Here is a 19,633-nt window from a genome sequence, read left to right as displayed (position 1 = left end):
TCCTCTTGTTATTCTAACCTGGTTAATGGGAACTTGGTAGGATATTGAAAAGATAAAACCAAATATATGACATGCAATTTAATACACTTCGCTAACTACTTACAATGCACTCCGCTTTAGGGCGGGCGCTGCTCAAAATACAATCGGTTTCTTTAAACCGTCGGCGGTTATGGGGTGACACTATAGTAAACCTTAATCTACGATCGCGAGATGGACGAGACGCGGGGTTTTGGCCAAAACCTGGGATAAAAGTCTAGTGCACTCACGGGTACCGAACGTAGCTATCATCCACAGGCCCGCTGGTATTTAACGCAGCAGGCGGATCGCTGACGGTGGGCGGCGGGCTTTCCTCAAGCTCCGGCTTTGGCAAGCCCGGGCGAGAACAACCCGCGGCGCTCAGGAGTTCCACAAGAAGGACCCGCGCGATGATACCTTGGGATCGTCGGACCGCGGCAAGGCTGTCCGACACACGGCTCGCGAGTCAAGGCCGTGCCCTACGGCTTGATGGTGGCGCCAACGTGACGCGCCTCGGAGTCAACAGGCCACGCAAGTGAAGGGGAGGCCTGTGTGAAGCACCTCGGGTTCGCCGGGCGGCACGCCGTACCGCTCGACACACAGTCCACAGGCCTTGGAAACTGTGCCCTGCGGTGAAAACCAGCGTCCCCACGACGCTCAGCACATCAGGGAGCGCGCAACGGCGCTCGGAGCAACACGACCGTCGGCCATGCTTGCGCTCGCCGGCGGCACGGAAAGCACTCGGTGGGCTACGCCCTTTTCGCGCACAACACACACACACACGGCGCACTTTACATATATCCCAATCTTCCACCGGCCGGGGCAGGCGGCGGAAGGGGGCGAGGCGGTTTATTTCGATATTCAATTAGGAGCTGTATAAATGCTAGCGAGCCCCAGTTCCAACTGACACATCCATCGTCGATTCCAAAAAATACCCCAGCCCTCCGTTTCGATCCATATCGACGCATCAAACGTCAAACCAACTTAAACCTTTTCCAAATCAAATGACTCTCGAAAAAATATCAATGCTCATTAATACTTATAATATTTTAAGTGGTTAATAATAATTACTAATAATTATATTTTTATCGTACGTTTTCTACCTTGTTTCATTCAGAATACCTTCTTTCCGATGCGGTAACTAAACGCTTAATTTACTTTCTGACAGTTCTCCTGTCAAAAATTTCAACCTTTTGACACCGTCAAAATCGCTATTTATGTTTCATAAAAATTCCGAAAATGATTCTAAAATACTAATTAAATTAGGATGTGACCTACTTGAGCAGTTCGGGTAGATCAGGGGGATCATTTTGATATGCGTGAAGCCAGGTTTGGTTCAACAACCTCTGCACAATCTGGGTGACAAGTTCCGTTCAAGTGGCATACTCTTTAGACTTGTTTCTTCGAAACCAGTTAACCAGGAGGCAGGATATGCTAATCAACCTACAGCTGAGAAGGTACATTACAGTTTTACATAAGTGTCATACTCTGGTGTATGTTATTTTGTTGGAAATGCGACAGTCATGTTGTACCGGTTATCTTGTATGGAAAAGCATGTATTTCCCCTAGGCAAATACGTAGCATCGCTACAAACCTAACTCAAAACCTAACCTAACTCAAAACCTAACCTAACTCAAAACCTAACCTAACTCAAAACCTAACCTAACTCAAAACCTAACCTAACTCAAAACCTAACCTAACTCAAAACCTAACCTAACTCAAAACCTAACCTAACTCAAAACCTAACCTAACTCAAAACCTAACCTAACTCAAAACCTAACCTAACTCAAAACCTAACCTAACTCAAAACCTAACCTAACTCGAAACCTAACCTAACTCGAAACCTAACCTAACTCAAAACCTAACCTAACTCAAAACCTAACCTAACTCAAAACCTAACCTAACTCCGAACCTTACCTAACCTATGTATCGGCAAAATCGTGTCGTGTTTTGTTAGAAAATCTTAACAGTGTGTTCTATCTCGAACTCTCTCATGATAAAGTGCCATCTGTCGGATATGTTAGGAATTTAAAGTAAACAAGAAAAACACAAGTGCGAGTCGGACTCGCACATGAAGTGTTCCGTAGCAGCAAGTAATAAAATTGCGGTCTACAATTTATGACGTATTTTAAAAAAAAAATGTATTTTTCTATTTTTTTTATTTTTGTGTGAAAATCTTAATGCGGTTCACAGAATACAACTATTTACCATGTTTCAACCGTATAGTTCTTATAAATTCGGAAAAATGTGGCATACAGACGGACAGACAGACAGACAAGACGAATCCATAAGGGTTCCGTTTTTTCCAAAGTGGGCAGTCAGTTTTGGCATAGAGTATAATAAGTAAAGAAAGAGTGGTAACTCCATACATCAGATTTCTTACCAAAGCGCCCGTTATTTCGTAGTCGACATCTAGATGTCACATGACATGACATGACACCATGACATCACATGACATGACATGAGATCATGATGTTAGATGTGACATGTAGATAGATTTGATGTGTAGAAGTAGTTGACGACCCAACAATAATTAGGTATTAATTAAATTTCACCAAGCTTATGAATGAGGGCGCAGCGGTCCCACGCATACTAGGATGGAAACAATAACAAAATAAAAATATGTTTCATTTATTTAAGACCAACGAAGGGTCATACTAACATTAAGTTATTACCTACTTTACGAATTAGAAAGTTAGCATTGTGACTTTTTCACGGCTAGTATACAGAACCGATCTAATAAGGAACAAGTGGTTAAAGCCTTTGAAAATCATAAGAAATGTGCCTTTAAGAACAGTTAACGCCATCCACGCCAGGGCAAATATACTTTATTGACCAGAAGCATACAGAAATAAGTACCTACCATAAAAGTTTACAATTTTGCCTTTTAAACAGCTTTGTTGAACATAAAAAATGTGATCCCTAACGCCCTGCCGTTTATAATCTGTAATTTATAGATTGTCACGATATAGACGCTTAGATATACTAAGTATATTCGTACAAAATACAACTTTTCTCTCCTTTCATAATAAATGTGAAAGTTTGGATGTTTGATTCTCCATCACTTAAGAACGGCCCGAAGGGTTTTGATGGAATTGGGATCACAGGTATTTTCCGTATTTTATAGCCTGGAAATCCTGGCATAAGTCGAGGGATACTTTTATCCCGGAATTCTTGTTCTTAAGTACCTACGTACTAAGGGGGTGGAGATACCCTAAGATACCTATGTAAAACAATTAAATAGAGTTGTAAATACAGATATAGGTACTATCATCTCTCAATTATAAAAATAAAACAAAGGTAACTCAGGAGCATTTTATTGCAACGACATTTTTCTATTTCAACATACAACCTTCTATTTTACAAAAATATATAATTTTCTTCGCTCCATTTCGAAACATACACAATACACTCTTTTAACATTATTTACAAAAATACATATTTACAATCGCGACATCACTCGTTCACAATAAATATCAACGGCAGTCGTGGTCCCGGCGGGAGGTCACCACTCTCACTCTACGTACAGCTACAGCTAGAGCCTGCCGAGCCGAGTATCGTGTAATATGACACAACAGGCACGGCAGGTATCACTACACCAGCACCGTGAGGCGCTCCGGCGGCGGGTGGCGCGCGGCCGGCGCGGGCGCGGGCGGCGGCGGCGCGTCGGGCGGCAGCGCGCGCTTCGTCAGCTCCTTGTCGCGCGGCGGCGTGTGGTTGCGTGCGTCCGCGTTCTGCGCCTTGTACAGCGAGTGCGCCCGCGGCAGCGGCTCGCCCGAGCGCACCGCGCCGCCACCTCCCACCCCGCCCGGCGCGCGCGGAGACTCGCGCAACGGGTTCGCGTAGCGCCGCAGATTCTCCTCGTTCTGCAGGTTGTTGGACTTCTCCTCGTCGCAGCGGCGCGAACGCTCGACTGCGGCGGCGCGACGGCGGCGCACGGCGAACGCGGCGCCCCCCGCCGCCGCCAGCAGCAGCACGGGCACGACGGCCGCCAGCGTGAGCAGGCCCGGCGCGCCGGTGGAGGCGGCGGCCGCCGGCGGCGCGTGCGGCACGCGCAGGCGCAGCGCGGCGCCCAGCAGCGGGTGGTGCGCCAGCCGCCGCCGCGCCACCAGCTCGCTCAGCGCGCGCACTGCGGCGACCAGCGCGCCGGCGCTCGACGCGCCCTCCAGGCTTTCTTCTTCTCCGACCCACTGAAACGATTTTATTGTTACGCTGTAAAACCGCCCAACTATAGTCTAGTACCACAACGATGGTCCTCAAATTCAATATGTAATTAAGTTAGTTACCTTCGTACTAATGTAATTTTTGGATACCTATAACCGAGTGTTTTCGTCCATTTTTATAAATATTTCGCCATAAAAATACGATATTCTAATAAAAGTTACACCTAACCGAAGATAGTTTAATTAATTTTGGACCATAGTTGGGAGTCCCAACTTGGGACCTTTTGGACTATAGGTGGGTGGTTTTACTATATGCTGCCTGTAGAGTCTGCATGTAAGCAAAGGTTTCCGCTGTTTCCAGTAAATATCTTTACAGACTTTAAAAATTGATGTGAAATTTAAATCTAGGATTACGAGAAAATCTCTATACATAGGACTGTATGAGCTGCTAGTGTCACATTCATCAATTATATTCTGTTGGTTGCTTGACATAATGATAACTCACAATATTGCCGAAGATAAACATTTTTATTATGTTATGAATGATAGTGATATGAATGATAGTGATAGTGATAATAACGCGTGTCGCGTGATAGGTTTTAATGATGAACGTGTACTAACTCGTATTTTATTCCTTTACTCAATTGTAAGTAATTTCGCTGAGATGGCAATGTGCAGTACGTAGGTAGATGTAGTCCGTACAAGGGTTGAATTTGATTATTTTGAAACAGGTATCAGATCATCACATCACAAGTTGTTTGGCGCTTTTACTTAAAGTAAATCAGTTTTTAAGAGAGACTACTTACAATAGCGAGATCAAGTGCATCGTCGTCGTCGACGGCGAGATCACAGAGTAGCACCAGCGGCGGAGGCGGCGCGTTGTCGGCGCGCGCGGCCAGCGCGGCGGCGAGGGCGCGACGCAGCGAGCCGCAAGCACGCTCCACGTGCGCGCCGCGGGCGAGGCGCTCCCGCGCGAGCTGCAGCGACACGCGCGCGCAGCCGGCGGGCGCTGCGGCGGTGGTGGGGCGCGCGCCCGGCCAGCACGCGGCGGGCGCGGGCAGCGCGGGCGGCTCCACGCGCCGCCCCGCCACGCGCCGGCACTCGCCCAGCGGCGCGCACACGGGCCGCAGGCACAGCGCCGGTGCCGCTGGGACGCACACCTGAAAACACAAGAGACTAACATTACAATCAAGTTTGAATTAGTACATTATTGTCGAGGCTCGGAAGTAGCTACTTGCAGGCTGAGGATTCTTTTTAAACGGACGACCTTGGGAGTCCGTTTAATTGAATCCGAAGCCAGCAAGTAGCCTTCCAGCCGAGTCATATATAGTGCTTTTCTCAAAAATGGTGCAAGAAATATAAATATCATAGAAATATTTTACAAAAACAACGTTCTTACGTATATATTTTCACAGAAAAAAGCCCTTGCCGCCTTTTGATTTTTTTAATAAAAAAATAGAAGTGTATTTTTCTGCCAAAAATACGCCAACCTATTTGAGATAGCTAAATAGTCGCAGTACTAATCAACTGTTTGGCTGTTTAATGGGCCTGTGCCTTTATTTGATAAGTCATTTCAACTTTTATAAAGTTTGGAACTCGACAAATAATGGAATTTGTATGCAACATTGCAGTCCCAAAATCGAGACTGCAATGTTTCTAACTTTTTAATTTTTGACTGACCATAAACTACGCGCTTCGCGACCTATTTTTTAGACGAGAGAGAGAAAAAACTTTTTGAATTCGAAAAGCAAAGGATTTCGTGTACTGTTGACACAGAAGTGCATTCATTATCTCCATAATAAGTAAAAACAGTAAGTTAAATTACCTCATCGGTGCGGCAGGGCTGCGCGCCGGGCGCGAGGCAGTCGGGCAGGCCGCACCAGAGGCGCGTGCAGACGGGCGCCCCGGCGCGGCACCAGCACGCGTTGCAGCCCCACCACCACGTGCCGTTGTCCACGCCGCAGGCCCCTCCCCCCGCGCCGCCGCCGCCGCCGCCCCCGCCCGCGCCCGCCTCGCCGCTCTCCTCCTCGTCCACGCCCCACTCGGAGAAACCGTCGTCCAACTCCAAACCAGCGATTTCTGTAACGAACATTATTGATTTATATGCCTTTACCATAACAATTCCTAACAATACAGAACACTATAGGTATGTACATAATAGAACATTTTACTATATACAAGTGCGAAAAATAATAAATTCTACACGAGTGGCAATATATTAAATCACGAACACACGACACGACACGATTTGCGAATTATCTATTCGCACATGTATCGTACAACGTTTTACAGTTGGTAGGTTGGTACCTACATATGACCCTTTAAATTTTCGACATATAGTTGCGTAATGTGCTAATTATCACACTAAAATGCGGTAAAGTAGCCCCATATGTACTGTAAAATTATAATAGTTATTTACGATACAAGTGCGAAAAAGAGGAAGAGAGAGGAAAAGAGGAAGGAAGGAGGACGAGTTGCGAATTGCCTATTCGCACGTGTATCGTACAACGTTTTACAGTACATATGGCCCTTTCAACTTTTGACATCGCACGAAAAGTGCTAATATTTTACGCACTAGTGAGGGAAAATAGGACCATATGTACTGTAAAAATATATACATAATGCACATATATATAGGTTATTATGATTATTATGATTATGATTATGTATATATGTCTAGTAGGTAGGTCTACCTTCATAAATAATGTAGTGTGTAGTTATAACATATATATGCAAATGAAAGAACATTTTATTAAAATGACCCTAAGCTAAGATAGATTTTAACAGTGTCATAAGTCAACAAAACTTTTGTTACAGCAGGAGAGAACTAAGAAAAAACATAGTGAGTAGATAAAGGATTAAGAAGGAATCGGTAAATGACAGATTAGTGCTAAACTTACGTTCTAGGCAGCGTCTCGCAGCGCGGGGACAGACGCACCGTGCGGGCCGCTCCGGGTCGGAGTCGCGCACGCAGGCGGCGGGCGCGGGGCACGCGGGGCTGCAGTCCGTAGCGGGCGGCGCGGGGGGCACGCGTGCGCCGCACTCCGGGCCCGCCCAGCCCGCCACGCACTCGCACGTCCACCAGCCCGGTCCGCCCACGCAGCGCCCACCGTTGCGGCATGGCGCCGCCGCGCACGCGTCCACCGCGTGCTCGCAGTGCGCGCCCGTCCAGCCCGGAGCGCACGCGCACGCCCAGCCGGCGCCCGCGGTGGAGCACGTGCCGCCGTGCGCGCACGCACACGCCGGCGCGGGCGGCAGCGCGGCGGGCGTGGAGCTCTCGCACGAGGCGCCCGCCCAGCCGGCGGGGCACGCGCAGCGCCACACGCCTGCCTCGCGCACGCATGTGCCACCGTTACCGCAAGATCCGTCTACGCAGCGAGTACCTTCTTCCACGCGGATCGCACAAGTCTTTCCTGTACGCAAAATAATACTGCATGAACGACAACAGCAATCAAAGTATTAGGAGTCGCATATTGAAGGATATATGATTTCTTACCGGTCCATCCGTCGCGGCAGACGCAGGTGAAGTCTGCAACGCCATCGATGCAAGTGGCGTTGTTGCGACACGGGTTGCCCACGCACTCGTCGACTTCTGAAAGGTAAGGTTCGTGTTGAGCGACATGTGTTGACAGATGCAAAAGCTAGCGAACACTGGTGGGTGGGTGATATTTACCGAGTTCGCAGTGAGCCCCGTTGAAGCCGGCGCGGCAGACGCAGCGCAGTGCGCCTGCCACCTCCACGCAGGCGCCTCCGACGCCGCACCCGCCCGTCACACATTCTTCGACACCTGCAACAATTATCAAGCAATGACAATCTACGATAGTAGGTACAGCAAGCGTATTGGTGTGATTTCATTTAATTTAATTTATATGATAAATATTACATATACTTATCGGGGGATAATACCTACTATACGCAAGTCTCCTGCAAATTAGCTTATTATAACAGAAGCGACAAATCGGCGATGATCATCAATAAAATTATAGTATTTAAGTACTTATATACCTACTAGTATTTAAGTAATGTTTATTGATACATACGTTCCTGGCAGGTGGGTCCGGCGTAGTTGGGCGCGCAGGCGCAGCGCGCGGGCGCGGGCGGCGCGCGGACGCACTGCCCGTGCTCGCACGGCGCGCCGTTCACGCACGGCTCGTTCTCCACCACTGCTCCTGAAAAAACAAACACCTTCACTTTTGGCCCTCATAAAATTGTTCGTATCTAGTTTGAGATTTCGTGATGCTTTCCGGGCACTTTCGAACAGCATTTGGATAGATTAGCAGTATGTTGGAGTGATGATGAATCAGTCGGTACTCACGGTCGCGGTACTGCGTGCAGTTCTTGCCGGTCCAGCCCGGCGCGCAGTGGCAGTAGTAGTCGCTCTGCGCGGTGTAGCACGGCGCGCCGTTCGCGCACGGCGAACCCGCGCAGTGGTCGCGGTCATCCTGCATATAAATAAATAAATATTAGGGGATATCTTACACAGCTGTGTAAGTAGTCAAGTAGTCAAGGTCAACCTAGCCCCAAACTAAGCAAAGCTTGTATTATGGTATGGGTGCTAGGCGACGATATACATACTTATATATATAAATACATACTATTATTATTATATACATAAAAAACACCCATGACTCAGAAACAAATATCTGTGTTCATCACACAAATAAATGCCCTTACCGGTATTCGAACCCAGGACTATGTCACTACCCGCTAGACCAAACCGGTCGCCACTAGGGTTGCCAGTTTTTTTTTTGAGATATGGGTCAACTTTTGAAGAGGGTGTTTACTCGACATTTGTTTTACAATTTTTTATTTTTGAAAAATCTGATTTATAATTATCGTTTTAAGAAGGGTTTTTAACAACAAAAAATATACTGTACGAGGCACCTCTGTACTTTTTATAGTTAGCAAGATATGGACGTTTAAAAACCGACATTTGTATGGCACTATTTAGCCATTTGTAAGGCGCTTTTGACATGTATAAGGCATTTTTTCAACATTGTATGGCAGTGTCAACATGTATATGCCACTATTTATTATTTTTGTTGCATTTATAAGACCCTGACGAAATTAGTATCTATCTATATAGATATCTGTATGACACTATGTCGACATTTGTATGCCACTATAAATGTCGCCATACAAATGGCGCGACATGTCGCCAATAATATTTTTTAGCGATATTTCCTACACAATACAACCGATTCACTTATTTATTTTACTATATATTTTAACACTATATTTGCAACTATTATTATATTTCAACTATGTACCAACGTATTAAGCGTCCATACAAATGTCATTGTAGTCGTACCAAAATATATCGAAAGAGATTCTTACCTGTTTTTAAATAAATTAAACTGTTTCCGCGTCCACACTCGATGTCAATCGATACCCAACTAACCGCACTATCCACTATTTAATCTAACCGTTATTCAATAAACAAAGAAGATTATAGGGGGTATATTTAAGTCATAAAAAAAACAGACGCCGCGCGGGACAGCGATAAAAAGGCTTCCCTTCTTTTATTAAATAACGCATTAATTTATCAATAAGATTAAATCAATTCTCTAGAAAATGCTGTTTATAAAAATACAAAGTTGTTTATAATACATTGCCTACATCCAAAGTTATGATTTCGTATTTTATGAAGTATACGTAGGCCAAATAAAGTATAGGTATTATAGTATGTCTGGCAACCCTAGTCGTCACTGAGCTGATATAAGCATTAAATATTAATTAAAACCTTATTTTTGTGAAATGACAAAAACAGTGATATTTTGAAGGCATAACACATCAACATTTACAAAACTCACACTCATAATTTTGTAATCACTTACCGGACAATACCTTCCAAAGCAGGAGGACAGCTAAAAAAGCAGAAGACTCGTTAGTGAGTTAGTGCAACCCTGAATGGTGAAAGTTAAATTACGATTAGTCAAGTGCCTAAAGATGGAAAAATATTGCAAGATTAGTCACATATTAAAAGGCAATATGAGGGTATAGATAAAGGTGATTGATGAAAGGTTAGCAAAGCGGTCGGTCACGGGCAGCTGGCGCTCACCTCGCAGTCGACGCCGGAGAAGCCGACGGGGCAGATGCAGCGATAGGCGTCGAGCAGGTCGACGCATTCCCCGCCGTTGCGGCACGGGCGCGGCGCGCAGTCGTCCACGTCGCGCTCGCACGTGCGGCCCGCGTAGCCCGCCGCGCACGCGCAGTGGAAGTCGTCCACGAGGTCTATACAAGTGGCTCCGTTGAGGCACTGGCCCGTGCAGTCGTCCACGTTGGACTCGCAGTCGCGGCCCGTCCAGCCGGCCAGGCAGCTGCACCGGTAGCCGCCCGGCGTGTTGCTGCACGTCGCCGCGTTCACGCACGGGCCCAGCGAGCCCTCCGCGCCCTCCGCGCTCTCACGCTCGGGGGTCACCGCGCACTCGTCCACGTCTGGGGATACAATATAGGTACGTAGGTATGGAGGATGGCCGATGCTGAAAAACAGCAAGCAAATAAATAAGTTAATATCTGGTTGAATGAACAGAGGAGCGTTAGGTACCTTCGGTGCAGGTGGGTCCGGTCCAGCCGGGCGCGCACTCGCAGTCGAAGCCGTTGAGGCGGTCGCGGCAGGTGGCGCCGTGCGCGCAGGGCTGGCTGGCGCAGTCGTCCACGTCCTGGTCGCACAGCGCGCCGCCCCAGCCCGCCGCGCACGCGCAGCTGAAGCCGGGCGGCGCCGCGCGCAGCGAGCACGCTCCGTGCGCGCACGGCTGCGGCGCGCACGGGTTGTCCACCCGCTCGCAGTCCGCCCCGGAGAACCCCTCGGCGCAGGTGCACAGGTATTGATCGGGAGCGGTGTTTTCGCATGTACCGCCGTGCTGGCAGGGCTCGTGGGTGCCGCAGTAGTTGAGGTCCTGGTCGCACAGGATGCCGCCCCAGTTGGTGTCGCACGTGCAGTCCCAAGAGGAGCCGTTGCAGTAGCCGTGCTTGCAGCCCGGGTAAGGCTGGCATTGTGAACACAGCGCGCCGCGCCATCCGGGCCGGCAGCTGCCAATACGCAACAAATTATAACAATATGAGACGATATAATATATGAGACGTACGTGCATAACGCAATGGAAAACTTACTCGCAATCTCCGGGGCGATCACAGCGGCCGTGAGTTGGATGGCAGCCCTCTTTGCATACAGCTGCAACAAAGACAACGGGGCCAGTGAAGAAGCAGCAAACAGAGAGAGCAAGTAAAGGTGAAGTACGTAGGGTAGGCGTGAGTGTATATTAGATACGTACGCTGCTCGCAGTTGTCCCCGCGCCAGCCGGGCAGGCAGCGCTTGGCGCCGGTGTCGTCGCAGGCGTAGTGGCCGAACTTGTCGTCGCGCGCGCGGCAGAAGGTGGTGCAAGTGGTGTTGTAGTAGTTGGGCGCGCAGGAGACGCGCACGCGGTACGCGACGCCGGCCGCCGCGCCCGCGTGCCGCAGCGCGTGCCACGCCGCGCCCGGCTCCACGATGCCCGACCACCACGCCTCCACGATCAGCCCCGACTCCGTGCCCTCCGCCGTTGTGTAGTTGTAGTCGTCGTACGCTTGAAGGATCAGCGTGAACGAGCGCTGCAATACAAGTGTGACAAGTCAGAAAAAACATACATTACCTAACTATTAGTCAAAGTATGTACATAGTAAGTAGGTATGTAGTTAGGTACCCACATGTCATTTAACTCTCATTTAACCTAAAGTGGTGAGGTGTAAATCGTTATTGACAAATCTAAAGGCATTTAAAAAAGTTATAATATCGTATAATAGTAGATTGTACAACAAGGGCATAAAGTGACCCATTTTCACCCGAGGCAATTTTTTGGTCTGAGCGAAGCGAAGACCAAAATAGTAGACGAGGGTAAAAATGGACATTTATGCCCTTGTTGTACACTCTGCTTTTCACTTCGATTGCGAGGAAAATATACAAAAAATCAAATATTTTAGGTTATTTTAACGTATTTATTCAAGACTAAAGAACATTGTTCTTAGGCCGGTCGGGGGCTCGGGGCGCGCCGATCGGGAGAGCGCCGGTCGGGGGCGCGCCGGCAGGGCTGGCAGTTTGTATGGCAGAATTTGCATTTTATTGCTAAATCAATAAGGGTCGTAATAGATGATTTTACTTTATGCTCTAGAACATAAAATGCGATTTTATGTCGTCTACGCACGACATAAAGGTGCACTTTTTGAGCAAGAGAAGTGAAAAATAATGTATTACCTACTATAAGAGACAGTTTGTTTCTAAATAAGAAAATATAATAACATAAAGGTGTGTGTATAACTAACCGTCCACCGAAAGGAGAAGGGGAGCGCGAGCGTGTAGAGCGGCTCGGCGAGCGTGAAGGAGTCGGTGCCGAGCACGGGCGAGGCGGCGCGGCCGAAGGAGCAGGCGCCGGGCGCGGCCGCCGACTGGTACTCCTTGAGGCAGAGCGAGAAGCGCGTGCGGCACGGCGCGGCGCACGCCGCTCCCCCCGCGCCGCCCGCGCCCCCCGCGCCGCCGCAGCACGCGCCGCTCGCCAGCTGCAGCCGGTAGTTGCTGAACTCCAGGATCTGCAGCTCGAACACGCCAGCGCCCGCCGTCGTCTGTAATAGGTACAACATCTATTTAAATGTGTACATACCTACTTGTACTTTCATAGATCACAAATGCTCAATACGCTAGAAGTAGGTAGGTACATACCGGTTGTAGTCTAGTTTAATTTAATTCTGATAAAAAACCATGACATGGCATTTGATTATAGTTGCAAATCAGATACCAGCAAAAATGTTAATGAAATGCGATCTAAATCGATTTCGACCCCTTGCTATTCCCAATGCTTTGTGTACCTAACTACAGGTAAAACAGTTTTTTGATACGTGCTAATAAAAAATTAAATAAACTTATGAAGAACCTTTCCACAGCAATATCTAAACTATGCGGCGTATCCTGACGGTGGAGTTCTTTAAGTGAGTATGCCTGTTTGTTGTTTGGCGGTAGAGTGTAAGTACCTATAGTGTACAGTCACCTGCAATAATACGAGTATGTTAGTTTGCATAAATATCTGACAGGATCTTTATGTGTAGAGCCATAAAATCGTGTCACATGATCAAATGCCAATAAAAGGCAGAAGAGGTTCGAATGCCAGACGTAGGTAGGTCACTAATAGTTGATACGTACGCATTGTAGCAAAATAATAAGTCTGTTAGAGTTTTTAGCCAGGTGAAACGCATGAAAAGTTGAGAATTGAATTACTGGCGACCTCTAGGAGCGAATGGCGAAATTACAATAATAACAGCCGCTGGGTAACAGATGTCGCTGGCAGTAGGACCCCATAATTGTCTATCTGTCTGTAACACTGAAAACATGCTACCTTATGCATTATTTATGGACACTTAAAGAGATACTCGTAACTAAGAATGACTAAGATTCTAAAAGAAGTAGGCATAAGTAATTTTTCCTCCTGCAGCGACACATACTTATTACTAGTGCCACCTATCGAGACGTACAACTAGTAACGCAAAATTGCTTATTGAAGGGAGAAGCCGCAAAAGAGGTTACAATACAACATGTTAATTACGAAATATGAATTATAATAAACTAATAAAGCTATGGTAATCTTTTCACGGATGAAAATGCATAGACATCTAATAAATAAATGCAAACTGGAGCTACTAGCGACCTCCAGATTCTAGCGGCGGAACCACAAGAAGAACATCTCGTCGCTAACAGATGTCGCTAGCAGCAGGCACCTACAACTTGTAACACAAACATATGCAAATGCTTGTAGCAAAGACATATGTAACTTCATATAAGATGAATAAAGTCTAAGGAAAAAACCGGGCAAGTGCGAGTCGGACTCGCGCACGAAGGGTTCCGTACCATAATGCAAAAAAAGGAAAAAAAAACGGTCACCCATCCAAGTACTGACCCCGCCCGACGTTGCTTAACTTCGGTCAAAAATCACGTTTGTTGTATGGGAGCCCCACTTAAATCTTTATTTTTATTCTGTTTTTAGTATTTGTTGTTATAGCGGCAACAGAAATACATCATCTGTGAAAATTTCAACTGTCTAGCTATCACGGTTCGTGAGATACGGCCTGGTGACAGACGGACGGACGGACAGACGGACAGACGGACAGACGGACGGACGGACGGACGGACAGCAGTCTTAGTAATAGGGTTCCGTTTTACCCTTTGGGTACGGAACCCTAAAAACGTGCCTCGGAAATCAAGAAAAAGTAATTCTCGGAATAGATGCCGTACACACCTTTAGCATATCCTCGGCTAGATGGCGTGACGACACCGTTTCATATTTAACAATTTTAACACAGATATCAGTGAATGAACATGGATCAAAATGATATAAAAATAACAAAATCATTTATCCATATATATACATTTTTTTGATAATTTTATCCCACCAAAAACATAAATGTAAAAAAGGAGAGCCAAGTTCAATACAAAAATTATGCTTGGCTGTGGGGTTCGCTGCAAAAAGAATGGAGATCTAAATGAGTGCCAAGTTCTATGCAAAATCCAAATATGTATTTATAGGAACAAAATAACATTATAAACAAGTATTCAACTCTATTTCTTTGCTTTATGGGATACCAAAGATAGCTATTTAATTTAGGTTGGTAGGTAAGTTGGTAGGTAGGTAAGGTTAGATTTGACTTGGCCAGTTTTCATCAATCATTTTATAAAGTTATTCAACATATATATGTGTATAGTGAAACCTGGATAAGTGGGATCTCAAGGGACGAGCAAATTCGTCTCACTTAAAGAGGTTTTCCACTTACCCCGGCTCCCAGTTAGCCAGGTACAAATAAATTTCTGTCTCATTTACGGAGGGTTCCATTAATAGAGGTGAGAATAGAGTATATTTCAATTATAGAGGTGGTCAATAAGGTATTTAGATATTATCTTTAAAAATAAATAAGGTAAAATAATCCTTGTCCCTAAATATTTTGTCTGTTTAAATATTTCTTTGAATTTATTTTGAATGATTCTCCAAAGGATAGATATTTCAAAATTAAATTAAATTTGATACGGACTTCATTGCTTATTAGAAATTTAATAAATAAAAATTTATTTTTTCGTTTTACTTATCAAAATTTCAGCTTTCGTTTCGATAGTTTTAACTACTTACATAAATTAACTAAATCAAACTTGAAGTTGGTTAGACACAATTAGGCAAATGCGGAATTTGTGGATAGACTAAGAGTTAGTAAGAATACGGAAATTGTTCAATGAAGTCCAAGTTAGAGAGGTCATAGATTGACGTTATCTCAGATACAGAAGTCAATTCCCTATAAAATTCTAAAAACAAAACAATTAGGAAAATGTAATCTTATAAATATAGTCTCAGTAAAAGAGGTAAAATATACTCTCTGTCTCAATTATAGAGGTAAATGTGACTATAAAATCACAACAACGAATCCCAGTTATAGAGGTTCGTTTTTTCTCAGTAACAGAGTATAATAAAAATTCCTTCTTTCATAACAGCAATATATTTCTTGATCACAATATTCCGTTACAGTTCAATCTCCAATCCTCTCACTTCACAATCGTCCTCCCTTCACCTCTGCCCGTAACCGAATGCCCCTTAACCGCCATGCCAGTCGTCTTTTATTCTTTCTTCCAACTACCTTCTATTTACAAAGGTCAACTATCAATCACGTTACTTTTAAATTTATTAAATTATAGATTACCAATGATTATTCAACTCTTTATTTCATTAAATCTGTTTCTAATAATTAGTAATTTTAATGAATCTTACACTCGCCCATCCTGACATTGTGCATGTCCTCATGCACAGTCATACTAATCGCGTCTGTCATCTAATCTTACACTCGGCATGTCAAATCATCGGGCATTCAGTAAGAAAATTATTAATGCTTTATTACCCATTTAATACAATTTCTTTGTCTGTCTATATACATTTTTCTTATTATTTATTGAATTAATCTATATCTTCGCATAATAATTTCAAATCCAATAAATCCATCTAAATATATAAGTTTCTATTCAATAATTATACAACAATATATCATATTTTTTTTATGCATCAATACATATAAAGTACATTACTTAACATATTCGACTGCTATGTTTTTTTTTTACTCATTATTTCTCGTGTTTTGTGTCGTATTTCTAGTGTCTCACAACATACCATTTTTTTAATCAAATTTTACGTGTAGCACATTATTTCTCTTGTTTTTTTTTTGATTCCATTTTTATTTTTTTAATGTGCTACTTACTGAATCACTCTCATGACACAAACGTGTCTCATCACAACATAACATCCTCTATTTCCGTCTTTTTTTTTTTTTTTTATCATTACCATATATCCGTGCCTCCATCCATAGCAAATAACTAATCCAATAATCTATTAATTCAAAAATTCAATAATCCAATAATTCTTTAATTCAAAAATCCAATAATCCAATAATTCTTTAATTCTTTAATTCAATAATCCAATAATTCTTTAATTCTTTAATTCAATAATCCAATAATTCTTTAATTCTTTAATTAAATAATCAAATCATTCTTTAATTCTTTAATTCAATAATCAAATAATTCTTTAATTCTTTATTCAATAATCCAATAATTATTTAATTCTTTAATTCAATAATCCATTAATTCTTTAATTCTTTACTTCAATAATCCAATAATTCTTTAATTCCTTAATTCAATAATCCAATAATTCTTTAATTCTTTAATTCAATAATCCAATAATTCTTTAATTCAATAATCCAATAATTCTTCAATTCAATAATCCAATAATTCTTTAATTCAATAATTCAATAATTCAATAATCCAATAATTCTTTAATTCAATAATCCAATAATCCAATAATTCTTTAATTCAATAATCCAATAATTCTTTTATTCAAAAATCCAATAATCCAATAATTCTTTAATTCTTTAATTCAATAATCCAATAATTCTTTAATTCAATAATCAAATAATTCTTTAATTCTTTAATTCTTTAATTCAATAATCCAATAATTCTTTAATTCTTTAATTAAATAATCAAATAATTCTTTAATTCTTTAATTCAATAATCAAATAATTCTTTAATTCTTTAATTCAATAATCCAATAATTCTTTAATTCTTTAATTCAATAATCCATTAATTCTTTAATTCTTTAATTCAATAATCCAATAATTCTTTAATTCTTTAATTCAATAATCCAATAATTCTTTAATTCTATAATTCAATAATCCAATAATTCTATAATTCAATAATCAAATAATTCTTTAATTCAATAATCCAATAATTCTTTAATTCAATAATCCAATAATTCTTTAATTCAATAATCCAATAATTCTTTAATTCAATAATCCAATAATTCTTTAATTCAATAATCCAATAATTCTTTAATTCTTTAATTCTTTAATTCAATAATCCAATAATTCTTTAATTCTTTAATTAAATAATCAAATAATTCTTTAATTCAATAATCCAATAATTCTTTAATTCTTTAATTCAATAATCCAATAATTCTTTAATTCTTTCATTCAATAATCCAATAATTCTTTAATTCTTTAATTCAATAATCCAATAATTCTTTAACTCTAATTCAATAATCCAATAATTCTTTAATACTTTAATTCAATAATCCAATAATTCTTTAACTCTTTAATTCAATAATCCAATAATTCTTTAATTCTTTAATTCAATAATCCAATAATTCTTTAATTCAATAATCCAATAATTCTTTAATTCAATAATCCAATAATTCTTTAATTCAATAATCCAATAATTCTTTAATTCAATAATCCAATATATTCTTTAATTCAATAATCCAATAATTCTTTAATTAAATAATCCAATAATTCTTTAATTCAATAATCCAATAATTCTTTAATTCAATAATCCAATAATTCTTTAACTCAATAATCCAATAATTCTTTAATTCAATAATCCAATAATTCTTTAATTCAATAATCCAATAATTCTTTAATTCAATAATCCAATAATTCAATAATCCAATAATTCTTTAATTCTTTAATTCAATAATTCAATAATCCAATAATTCTTTAATTCAATAATCCAATAATTCTTTAATTCAATTTTCCAATAATTCATTAACTCAATAATCCAATAATTCTTTAATTCAATAATCCAATAATTCTTTAATTCAATAATCCAATAATTCTTTAATTCAATAATCCAATAATTCAATAATCCAATAATTCTTTAATTCAATAATCCAATAATTCAATAATCCAATAATTCTTTAATTCTTTAATTCAATAATTCAATAATCCAATAATTCTTTAATTCAATAATCCAATAATTCAATAATCCAATAATTCTTTAATTCTTTAATTCAATAATTCAATAATCCAATAATTCTTTAATTCAATAATCCAATAATTCTTTAATTCAATAATCCAATAATTCTTTAATTCTTTAATTCTTTAATTCTTTAATTCTTTAATTCTTTAATTCTTTAATTCTTTAATTCTTTAATTCTTTAATTCTTTAATTCTTTAATTCTTTAATTCTTTAATTCTTTAATTCTTTAATTCTTTAATTCTTTAATTCTTTAATTCTTTAATTCTTTAATTCTTTAATTCTTTAATTCTTTAATTCTTTAATTCTTTAATTCTTTAATTCTTTAATTCTTTAATTCTTTAATTCTTTAATTCTTTAATTCTTTAATTCTTTAATTCTTTAATTCTTTAATTCTTTAATTCTTTAATTCTTTAATTCTTTAATTCTTTAATTCTTTAATTCTTTAATTCTTTAATTCTTTAATTCTTTAATTCTTTAATTCTTTAATTCTTTAATTCTTTAATTCTTTAATTCTTTAATTCTTTAATTCTTTAATTCTTTAATTCTTTAATTCTTTAATTCTTTAATTCTTTAATTCTTTAATTCTTTAATTCTTTAATTCTTTAATTCTTTAATTCTTTAATTCTTTAATTCTTTAATTCTTTAATTCTTTAATTCTTTAATTCAATAATTCTTTAATTCAATAATTCAATAATTCAATAATTCAATAATTCAATAATTCAATAATTCAATAATTCAATAATTCAATAATTCAATAATTCAATAATTCAATAATTCAATAATTCAATAATTCAATAATTCTTTAATTCAATAATTCAATAATTCAATAATCCAATAATTCTTTAATTCAATAATCCAATAATCCAATAATTCTTTAATTCAATAATCCAATAATTCTTTTATTCAAAAATCCAATAATCCAATAATTCTTTAATTCTTTAATTCAATAATCCAATAATTCTTTAATTCAATAATCAAATAATTCTTTAATTCTTTAATTCTTTAATTCAATAATCCAATAATTCTTTAATTCTTTAATTAAATAATCAAATAATTCTTTAATTCTTTAATTCAATAATCAAATAATTCTTTAATTCTTTAATTCAATAATCCAATAATTCTTTAATTCTTTAATTCAATAATCCATTAATTCTTT

At 40.4% G+C, this 19,633-nt stretch overlaps 1 protein-coding gene across 1 annotated transcript in view; it reads right to left on the bottom strand.

The window, feature by feature from the left end:
* Positions 1 to 3,602: 3,602 nt before the first annotated feature.
* The window catches only part of LOC134673481 (protein jagged-1b), a 36,286-nt gene continuing 20,255 nt past the window's right edge, over positions 3,603 to 19,633 (bottom strand). The window contains exons 2-14 of the mRNA XM_063531476.1: positions 12,477 to 12,773; positions 11,453 to 11,768; positions 11,292 to 11,352; positions 10,726 to 11,210; positions 10,240 to 10,616; positions 8,494 to 8,620; positions 8,219 to 8,347; positions 7,852 to 7,965; positions 7,675 to 7,770; positions 7,079 to 7,591; positions 6,004 to 6,257; positions 4,985 to 5,338; positions 3,603 to 4,205 (exon numbers count right to left, since the gene is read on the bottom strand). Coding sequence (XP_063387546.1) covers positions 3,609 to 4,205; positions 4,985 to 5,338; positions 6,004 to 6,257; positions 7,079 to 7,591; positions 7,675 to 7,770; positions 7,852 to 7,965; positions 8,219 to 8,347; positions 8,494 to 8,620; positions 10,240 to 10,616; positions 10,726 to 11,210; positions 11,292 to 11,352; positions 11,453 to 11,768; positions 12,477 to 12,773 — 3,720 coding nt within the window. The 3' untranslated portion in view covers positions 3,603 to 3,608. The remainder of the gene's footprint in view (positions 4,206 to 4,984; positions 5,339 to 6,003; positions 6,258 to 7,078; positions 7,592 to 7,674; positions 7,771 to 7,851; positions 7,966 to 8,218; positions 8,348 to 8,493; positions 8,621 to 10,239; positions 10,617 to 10,725; positions 11,211 to 11,291; positions 11,353 to 11,452; positions 11,769 to 12,476; positions 12,774 to 19,633) is intronic.

Source organism: Cydia fagiglandana, chromosome 18 (assembly GCF_963556715.1).
Source record: "Cydia fagiglandana chromosome 18, ilCydFagi1.1, whole genome shotgun sequence".
Lineage (NCBI taxonomy): Eukaryota > Metazoa > Arthropoda > Insecta > Lepidoptera > Tortricidae > Cydia > Cydia fagiglandana.
This window is presented reverse-complemented; position numbering and strand designations above follow the sequence as displayed.